The 10,735-nt window shown below is 41.1% G+C and overlaps 1 protein-coding gene across 1 annotated transcript; it reads left to right on the top strand.

Moving 5' to 3' along the window:
* Nucleotides 1-227: 227 nt before the first annotated feature.
* On the top strand, nt 228-1,046 carry LOC122034498 (photosystem II core complex proteins psbY, chloroplastic-like). Its single transcript, XM_042593777.1, has one exon. It carries the CDS (start codon nt 290-292, stop codon nt 881-883), a length of 594 nt encoding a protein of 197 aa, XP_042449711.1. The 5' UTR covers nt 228-289; the 3' UTR covers nt 884-1,046.
* Nucleotides 1,047-10,735: the final 9,689 nt, after the last annotated feature.

Below are 10,735 nucleotides of genomic sequence, written 5' to 3'. Positions count from 1 at the left end.
AAATAATTAATATTTATAATAATACGAAGGGTATTTTAGGTATTAAAATGAGAGAAATGGGGTAGGTATTTAAGAAATCTGATGCGTCCCTTGAAAAAATCCTAGTTACAGCGTGGCCTGAATCTTATCCAAATTCAATCTTAAAGGATAAGGGGAAAATCTAAAGGCGATATCCTATTGGATCCTCAGAATCCAACGTGTCTCAAAAGAACTAGAAGCGACCCACAATTTCGATCGTCTCACAATCCGTAAGCTCACAAGAAGAAGATCATCGGATTCCGTGGCAACAATGGCGACGATGGTGGCCTTGCTCAACGCCAAATGCCCTTCTTCCTACTCCCTGACGGCCGTCCCAAAGGCAGCTGCTCCCAAGCAGCACCTCCCCCTCTCGCTCCCCCGCCGTCTCCCGGCCGTCCCCCAGCTCCTTTCCGTCTCCAACCCAACATCCGCCGCCGCGGCCCTAGCCGGCACCGTCTTCGCGGCCCTGGCCACCTCCGACGCCGCCTTCGCCGCGCAGCAGATCGTGGACATAGCCGAAAGCGGCAGCGGCGACAGCCGCGGCCTCGCGCTCCTGCTCCCCATCGTGCCGGCCGTCCTCTGGGTCCTCTACAACATCCTGCAGCCGGCCCTCAACCAGCTCAGCCGGATGAGAGCCGAGAAGGCCGTGGTCGCCGGCCTCGGCCTGGGCGCCGCGCTGGCTGGACTGGCGGCCCCTCCCAGTGCGTCGGCGGCGGGCGAGGCGATGATGGTGGCCGACGCGGCGTCGTCGAACGATAGCCGTGGGCTGCTACTCTTGTTCGTGGTGGCGCCGGCCATCCTCTGGGTGCTCTACAACATCCTCCAACCAGCGCTGAATCAAATCAACAAGATGAAGTCTGGTTGATCGATCAAGTATGATCTACTTTAATCTGTTGGAATCGGGACGAAGACTAAATTTACAACTTGTTGTATATGTTGTCTCTTCTCATGGATAGTACAGAGTTCATGGTTGTAGATCTTCTTCAACCTCAAAGTGCTTTTGGAGCTTCTCTTTCCTTTTGCTTAAATATTATCATGTACATGAATCATGATCCAAGAATTTGGTGATTGCTAGAAGAATATGATTTTTATGGAGGGCGTGAAGAAGACAAATGTTAATGATTAGATAATCATAAGAAATGTATCTGCAATTCCAGAATTTGCTAAATATTCAAAATATCATTAGTTAAGGCAATCACCTTGGGAAACTTTAAGCCAATGTTTCTTACAAATTAAACCTTTTGCCAGACGACTTAAAATAATTAAGATCAAAGAATGTATAGGCCGACCACCTAAAAAATGTACGTAGGCACAAATGAAACTTAAATCTGGATTGTTTGAAAATTATGACTTAGATTGCCTACGTTTGTGATTTTAAGTGATCTAAGTCCACAAAAAAGAATAAAGACAATGAGAAACAGAATGGGGGGTGTCAAAGTGGTTGCTTGGATGCTTGTTTTTTGGGAAATTTAATGTAAATGAGAAATTAAATCATGATCGATCAAGATTGATAAATCTTGTTCAGTCAACTTGAAAAGTTTAAGTACTCTTTGGATGATTAAATCTCATTCATTAATTTTTAAAGGATGATATCTAATGAAGAGGTAGTGTGTCTTTTAAGAAAGGATACGACCTACATCATCCAATTTAAAATGAATGATCTAATTGAACCAAGAGGTTCTTATATCCCTTCATTTAATATAAATAAGGTCTCTCACATTCTCATTTCAATTACTCAATTCCTTTCAAGCAAAGCAAGCATTGCATCCCATACTTGCATTGGAGAGTTTAAGAAACTTCTTTGGTTCAGAGGTCTTACGATATACAGTACTGCCATCGCAAGATAAAATCATTGTATCTTGGAAGACGATTGTCATGTTCCGTGAGCACCGTGCACAAGGCAAATTTGTCTTAAAGAGATAGAATCTAACTATAACCTTGACTTCGTCAAAATAGTGATATGACATTATTCTGTCCGCGCTTAAATTGCACCACTACAAAATCCCAATTGTTTTTTATTCTTACATACCTTTGCTTGATGCTTCACTACAACAAAAACTGCAAACGACAATACCCCAACGACAACGGTTTTAAGAGAAAGCATTGCGTATTTGCTCAAAGACAACGGTTTTTGCCAAAATCATTGTCTTTGAACTCCCCATAAAATATAAAAGACAACGGTTTTGAAAAAATTGTTATCATTGAGCGATTTCTTTTTGAATCAACAACACTTTTTACAACGATTTTCTAAATCCGTTGTCTTTAAGCGCTTTTTTAGGAGCTACGACAACAGTTTTGATAAAACCATTGTCTTTAACTTTATTCGTTTCGTCATTTCCCTCTCTCTGCAAATCTTTTCGGCACCTTATTTTCCCCTTCGCATTCCCGAACCCTAAGCTATTTTTCTTTCCCTCTCCCTATACCATCTCTTCACGTCATCCTGTCAACCGCGCGACAGTAAGGGGTGTCATCTCCGCTGGATCTTCCTCCATGACGGTGTGCTCTCTTCTCGTTTCTTGGTGAGCGGGTTTCTAAGCTCGACGAGTACCTTCCACTGCTGCTTCTTTAGCTCTTTGACTCCGTATTTCGCACGCGTTTTCTCTTCCAATCTATTCTAATCTTCTCTTTGCTAGCTTTCTTCCTTTTTCCTTGCTGTTGTGGATTTAGGGTTGGTTTCCCGCTCTTTGGTGGCCTTAGCTGCAGATTTGAGTGAGGAATGGGGGAGTCATCGCGGGCAATGGAGCAGTGAGCGGATAGGGCCCGCCGCCAGGTGGTTGCGGGGACTTCTCGGCGGGAAGAAGACAAGCGTCGGTGAGCTCCCGGCGGACCACAAGGAGAAGCGCAGATGGGGCTTCGGCAAGTCCTCTCTCTCTCTCTCTCTCTAGACTGCAGGAGCGATTGGCGAACACTACAGAGAAGTGTGGATCAGCGAACACAGTTTTGTAATCTGAGAGCAGCAGTGATTCGTCGACGGTTACGGGTAATTAATAATCCTTCTTCTGTCATCTTCTTCGTCACCGATTCCTTAAAAACTAGAGTTTGAGCTTTTGTTCGAAATCTGATTTTTACTCTTTTGGAGGCCCATATTTGAGTTAATTTTAGCTTTTTATTCTCTTCGATTGCTGACTCTTGCCTTGTTGATTATTATCAAAATCTGGTTTACATGGAAGACGATTCCCCAATATGTTGGATCGGTTCGAAATTGATATTATCGCTCCGTGCCCAATTCATTCTTTCGTTGTTTTTTTCTTCCTATATCAAGGAACTTTAGTTTGACAGTTATTTAACACATTCCTAAATGATTCTTATTTCTGCAGTTTTTTCCTTCCTGGATCAAATTGTTCTTAGCTATTACTTTATTTCCTATTCAGTATTATTTAGAGTGTTGTCCTTTACAACTTTAATATTCAACATTACTGTCACCCATTTTGACTCGAACCAATATGCGGTATTCTAGCATAATCTACCGACTTTCATATGTACATACATTTTAAACAGATTTTTGACAGATTTTCAATCATCAAAGAAGCATTGCATTTGTCAAATAAGCCTTCTTTCTCATTGTATTGTAAGTTGTTATAATTCATTGCTCGTTTGTAGAATAATTTTATTTTGTGTACTTTTTTAGTGAGGGTTAGTTTGAATAATCAACTAATTTTAATTTTGATTTCTGATACAAGGATATGAATTTAAGGATTTCAGTTTATTATCACTAAAAACATACATATGAAAGTTAATGTTAGCAATACCAAAATATCCTTGAATATAGTATTTAATATTAGTGTTTTAACTGTTGTGTGCTCCTTAATCAAATGCAAACAATATTATAGATAATGTTTGACAGTTCAAGCAATTAAGTTTGGTGTCGAAAATTATACCATTGGTAAGGAAAAGTATTATACAATTTGACAAATTGAATTAACTAAAGGTTTGATATCTATGTTCCTGCATATTTTTTTTACCTTCTTGCTGGTGTTCCCATTCTATTAAAATGCAAATAAATTTCCTCTACCTTTAAATAACACTTCAAAAGATGACTGAACTTCATTTGGGATCATTTTGAATCATTTTGTAAATTCTATGGTTGATGATTTTCTTTTTATCCCTATCTCATTTTAAAATCAGTTCTGAATTCTTCTTTTCTTTAGTTCCTGTATCTACTGCTAGTTTTTATTACATTAGTTCCTATTTTTAGACCATTAAGCCTAACTCCCTCACTATTTAAGTATAAATGCAGGTGCACATAGTAGTTTCTTATGTCACTTTCTATAAAAGGTTTAAAGGTGATTGATATGGTGCACATAGAAGTTACCAAGACAACTCTAAGTTGGTTAAATTGCTTGTATTGCATAAGTTTTATTTCTTACAGACTATAAGTTTGTATTGCATAAGTTTGTATTGAATAAGTTTTTTTAAGGGTTTGAAAATTTTCATCTTGTGATTGCTCTATTTTGACGCGTGGAGGCATGTTCTTCTTTGGACAATCGATAATTTTGATGAATGTTGTGCTATTCATGTTTCCAGTTATAAGAGTTATCTTAAAAAAAAATTTCTCTAGTTTCCTTACCGAAATGTTGTCTTGTGAAACTCTTCAGTGATGTTTTATTGAAAGAAATTAAGGCGACGGTAGCTCGACATCCAGATACTTTGACTGTAAGTGGCTCAGCTTATTGTCCTTTTTCAAACACTTCAATATTGAAACCAAACCTCAACCTAAACTTTAATTTAGTCTTACTCAACCAATCCATCCTTGTTTTCAACATGAAAACACCCTTTTTATGTATACAAATGTATTTTGAGGGGTTATGAGTGGTTACCTAGACTAAAATAGGTTCAAAATGCTGAAAATAAACTTTCCCAGCCAAAATCAGCATCTTCGATTGATTGGAGTTGGGTTCCAATCGATTGAACCAGCTTGAATCGATCCACTGATCGATTCAAAAGGGCTGGATCAATCGGTGGATTGATCCAGACGGCTTCTATTCGCGAGAAGCCTGCCCTCAATCGATCGCCCGATCGATTGAGACCCTTCAATCGATCCGGTGATCGATTGAGACCCTTCAATCGATCCGGTGATCGATTGAAGGCCTGATAGTTCTGAAATTCACTTTCAGTGAATTTCAGAAACCCCTAGAAAAATCTACAAAATTCCAAAATTTGTGAAAATTTGTATAGACATTATTTAGGGTATATTTTATCATGGAAAAATAGTTTTCTATGAAAATACATCATATTTTCAAAGATTGACACAAACTTGAAAACTTGCAAAAGCTTTAGTGTTTTCTTCAAGTTTGTGTCTAACTATTCAATGGTGATTACTATCAAAATATAGCCTTCACCAAGGTTTTCCAAAAGTATTTTAAAATGATTTTCAAAACCAATATCCCACCATGTTCCTTGGGCTTAATGCACATGACTTGTATATTAGCTTTCCCAATGATGGGAAAACACATAACTATGTGTTTTGATGAACTTAAAACTCAAAAGAGAGTACTAAATCAACATCTTGAGTTTTGTTCATCATCCTAACATCTCACTTGTATCTAATGTGCACTAAAAACACATACAAGTCACCTTATGAGTCTTTGTGAGATGTAAAGTTTGGTTTTACCCTAATTTAGGGATCATACATATCTATCTAGGCATTTTGTGGGTATTGAACATCCACCTAGGATGTCACTTGTTGATACTTGTTGATAAATGTCATTTGTCCTTAATTTTAAGGAATTAAAATCATGCATGATATGTTATGGCATACATAAAAAAGAAATAATTTTCAAAATAAAATTTTCTATAACTACATGATGTATGTATGCCATGACATGGTATTTTTGTGTTTTTCATCATAAGGTATGAATGCAAACATAATCATGATGCCATGGCATGTAATGGGCAAACAAAGCATGGTAAATTATCATGAATAAAATACGTAGATTACCTATCTAAGTATCCTCAACCTTTAGCTAAGTTAAAAATTAAACCTGGATTGCCCTCTAAACGCTCTAAGAAAATGTCAAAACCTAAATTGGCATTTCTAGTTCTCTTGATTAACTTATGTCAATTTAAATTAAGCTTATTCCTCAAATGTTGACATATTTCGTTCTTCCACAAGAGTAACACTAAGAAAATACCACAATCCCAACTTGGTATTTCCTTATGTTTTCCCAATATGTGCCATTTTAAAATAAAATCAATACTTCTCAAATTTGGCACATTTTACTCTTTCAAAGAGTAAATCATAAATCTATTTCATTTTCAAAGGTTAATAATAATCTTGAAAATGCTCCTTGAGTGTTAATTTCTTCAAAGTTGGGTTAACTACCCTTCTTCTTAGAGTTGACACTCTCTAACCCATCTATGGGGTAGAGAAAATGCTCCTAGGAACCCAAAACCTATTGGTGCTCTTGGATGCTCTAGGTATTCACTAGGGATAACTTCCCTAGATACCTTCCTAGTGACCTTGTTTGGCTTCTTAAAAGCCTTGATCACATTTTCTAGGTCAACCCTAGGGATTTCTTCCCTTGTGACCTTTTTAGTGACTTTGTTAGACTTCTTAGATGTCTTAGTCACCTTAGTTACAAAAATACTCCTAGGGATAACTTCCCTTGTACTTTTGACTTGACCCTTAGACCTAGGGTTGGTTCCATAACTATATGGAAACCTATGGTAAGAAATTTCATCATTCTTAGCCTTAGGTTTGTATCCCAAACCTTTATGGCCATTGGATGACTTTTGTTGTCCTAAACCTAGGTTTTTACTCTTAGACCCTTGTGTTCCATTTGTGATTTTTCTAAGGGTCTTCTCTAATTTATCAAGTATTGACCTCAAGACTTGATTTTCCTTCCATAATTCCTCAACCTTAGATTTTTCACTAAAATCTTGATTTTTCTTTTTCTTAAGCAAAAACCTAGAATCCTTAGGGTTCTTGCCTAAATTCCTATCTACCCTTTTAAACTTAGGTTGAGAGGTTTTAGTATGATAAGCTACATGATTTTCCTTAACTTTATCATACCTCCTATTTTCATGGTAAATAGCATTAAAATGATATAAACTTGAACTATCATGCTTTTTACCATAATTTAAAGGGGTAGGCTCAATAAAAGTTACCTTTCTTTTTACCTTGGAGGCTCCCCCTTGAATTGAGCTTTCTCCTTGAGCCTTGACCACCTTCTTCCCCTTAGGGCATTGACTTCGGTAATGCCCCTTTTGATTGCAAGAGAAGCACACAATGTGCTCCTTGTTCTTCTTTGTATTGGGGATTGTCTCCTTGGGCTTCTCCTTGCCCTTTTGTGCCACTTGGCCCTTCTTCTTGGTCAATTTAGGGCATTTACTCTTGTAATGCCCATGTTCCCTAAATTCAAAGCATATGATATGATTTTTATTATTAATTGACACACTTATACCTTCATGTGTGGGGATGACACTTTCTCCTTTGGATCTGGAGATAGAGGCTTCCTCTTGATCCGTAAATGATTTTCCTCCCTTTGATTTAGCTTGACTTGTGGAGGTGAAAGCTTCTTCCTCCACTTCTTCTCTTGACCCGGATGTAGAAACTTCTTTTTCTTCTTGATCCGACGTCACCAAAGATTGCTCCCCCTCAATCCTAGAGGTGGAGGCTTCATCATCTTCATCTTGTATATGGAACAAGGAGTATGCTCCCTCCTTGTCCTTTTCATTGCATTCCTCTGAAGATGAAGCTTCTTGGACTTCTTCTTTGGAAGTTGAGCATCTCTCAACTTCGGAGTCCTCCTCTTGGTCTTGCTCCAATGAGTCACCCTCTTTTGATTCCTCTTGATTCGGTACAGTGGAGGGTTCTTCATGGAGCTTAGCCAACTTGCTCCAAAGCTCTTTGGCATCTTCATATTGTCCAATTTTGAATAGAATTGTGCTGGGCAATAAATTAACCAATAATTTGGTTACCTTGTCATTTGCTTCGCACCTTTGGACTTGCTCCGGGCTCCATTTGCTCCTCTTGAGAACTTTGCCATTTTAATTGTTGGTGCAACCTTAGGTCAAGGTTGACCTGGTTGACCAGACTCGAGTTGACTTGACTCGAGTTGTGTTTTGATGTTTGACGAGTTATGTTTGACAATGTTTGACGTGAACAGAAAAGTTGTATCTTGATGTTTTACAAGGATACAAGCTTGGGAGATTGTGGGTGCAACCCGTGGTCAAGGTTGACCCGAGGTGAATTGACCTGACTCGGAAAAGTCCAAGCAGGGAGCTTGGCACGGGAAAAGTCCAAGCAGGGAGTTTGGCATGGTGAAAAGTTCAAGCAGGGAGCTTGGCACGGGAAAAGTCCAAGTATGGAGACTTGGCACGGAGAAGTCCAAGTATGGAAGCTTGGCACATGGGAAGTCGGAGAGGGCTCGGTAGCTCGTTCTCCGAACTGTGGTCAGAGAGGGCTCGGTAGCTCGTTCTCTGGACCGGATGTGGAAAGTCCTGGTGAGTGAAGCCAGGCAGACGGATAAGTCCTGGTGAGTGAAGCCAGGCAGTTGTGAAAACCCTAGTGAGTGAAGCTAGGTGAAAGTCCTGGTGAGTGAAGCCAGGCAGTTGGAAAGTCCTGGTGAGTGAAGCCGGGCAGATTGGAAATCCTGGTGAGTGAAGCCAGGTGAAAACCCTAGTGAGTGAAGCTAGGTGAAAGTCCTGGTGAGTGAAGCCGGGCAAGGGAAAATCCAGATGGATCAAGGGTGATCGGACATCTGGTGTTGAGAAGGTCAAGTAGGTCAAGGGAGTGACCGGATACTTGACACGAAGAGAAAAGTCCAAGTGGGTCAAAGGGATTGACCGGACACTTGGTGGGGAGTCTTAGCAGGTCAAGGGAGTGACCGGATGCTAAGCATGATGTTCCAAGAGGTCAAGGTTGACCGGATATTGGTTTGGACTTGGTTTGGGCAAAAACCAAGACTGGATCGTCCAGGAGACCCGATCGAGCAAGTAATGCAAAGAGAAAGGAGGATCGGTGCGTGGACCGATCCACACTGATCGGTCCACGACCGATCGAGGCAATCGAGAGTTGGGCGAGTTCTGCGTGAAGAGTCTTGATCGGTCCGGGACCGATCAGCATAGGTCTGATCGGTCCCAAGACCGATTAGGGAGGCCTCGATCGTCGGTGGAGCCGATCGGTCTGGTATAGTTATGAGTGACAACGCTATCTCCGTCTTCTTGTTGTCTTCTTTGCGGTGTTATAAAAGGAGATCGAGGGCTTCTCGCTACTTCTTCCTTCTTCTTCCTCCTCCTTTGGAGCTCTGAAAGTTGTGCTCTTGAGCTTTGCTGAGCTCCGAAGCTTCGTGTGAGCTTCTTTGGCTGAGTTGCTTGTTGGCATTCATCCGTGAAGTTGGTGCTTCATCCGGGACTTCAGTCGACGAGAAGGCAAGCGAGTATTCGTACATTCATTGTGTATTTTGTTCTTGCTCTTCTTTGTATTTCAATATTGCTGTTGCAAGCTATTGTGGCGAGGTTTCTCCACCCACAAGGAGTATTTATTAGCCGGTTCTCCGGGGACTCATCCACCGACGGATTGATAGGCTTCGTCCACCTTACGGACACGCCGAGGAGTAGGAGTTTCATCTCCGAACCTCGTTACATCAACGAGTTTGAGGTTTGCTATTCTCCGTTGTCGTTTCTATTGTTTATTTCCGCTGCGCTAACCTTGATTTGTAGAAAGAAACGAACGATTTGGGGCGGCTATTCACACCCCCCCTCTCTAGCCGCGACCATCGATCCTAACATTAATTTCTTGGAGCCTCGAAGCCTTCCATTAGAGCAAACCATTGCTCTATCTCCACCATCAAGAAATTTTCGATCCTTGATCTCCAAAGATCGAAGCTTGTCATTGTGAATGGTGGAGGCACCCGTGTGTCAAAACCAAGTCCATCTTGGAATTGCATCTTGAAGTTGAGCTTCTTGAATTCTTTGACTTTGATGAATTTGCTCCAACTTCTTCACCCTCTAGCTTTGCTTGTTTTGTTTGCCCCTTCCAGCGATGATTCCGGTGAACGCTAACAAGTAGATTTACTTGGTATCCACGTCCAAAGGAGGTGACTAGTCCAAGGATCCACACACTCACACATACCTCCACTAATAAACACTCCTTTTCGGTAACTACCGAAGGTGGAGAAGCCCTACAAGTTCACACTACAAGAAGGAAGGGAAAGTGAAACAAAAATACAGCACACGCTTACAAGGGAACCCTAACCCTAGCTCTCTTCTTCAGCTGTAGATCCACCTCTTGACTTGGAAAAACTCCAAGAACTTTCAAGAACTTTCAAGAACTGGCGATCTGAACTCTGTGGAGAAGCTGTGGAGTTGCTGTGAAGATCTGAGATGAATGTCATGCGTTCCTGAAGGAATCGAACGCCTGCAGCTAAATACGACGCCAACGGTAGAATCCCGATCGATTGGATTGCTCCCAATCGATCGGGGGGGCTTTGGATCGATCCACTGATTGATCAGAGCGCCTCTGTGCTCTCAGGAAATGCCTGGGTCGATCAACGGATCGATCCAAGGCTTATCGTGACAAATCGCAGCTTCCCAATCGATCCACTGATCGATTGGGGCCTCTGGATCGATCGACTGATCGATCCAGCAGGCTTCTGTGCGCTCGCGACTGCCTCCCAATCGATCCACTGATCGATTGGGATGAAGGCTTCTCGCGGGGACTCCCCAATTGATCGGCCGATCGATTGGGCTCCAGCCAATCGATCAGCTGATGAAT

Source organism: Zingiber officinale, chromosome 11B (genome assembly GCF_018446385.1).
Source record: "Zingiber officinale cultivar Zhangliang chromosome 11B, Zo_v1.1, whole genome shotgun sequence".
Classification (NCBI taxonomy): Eukaryota; Viridiplantae; Streptophyta; class Magnoliopsida; order Zingiberales; family Zingiberaceae; genus Zingiber; species Zingiber officinale.
The sequence above is the reverse complement of the archived record's forward strand: the minus strand, read 5'-3'. Positions and strand labels throughout refer to the sequence as shown.

Bases quoted from the DNA above. Each gene is read 5' to 3' on its own strand.
- LOC122034498 (XM_042593777.1), top strand. From the start codon at position 290: ATGGCGACGATGGTGGCCTTGCTCAACGCCAAATGCCCTTCTTCCTAC.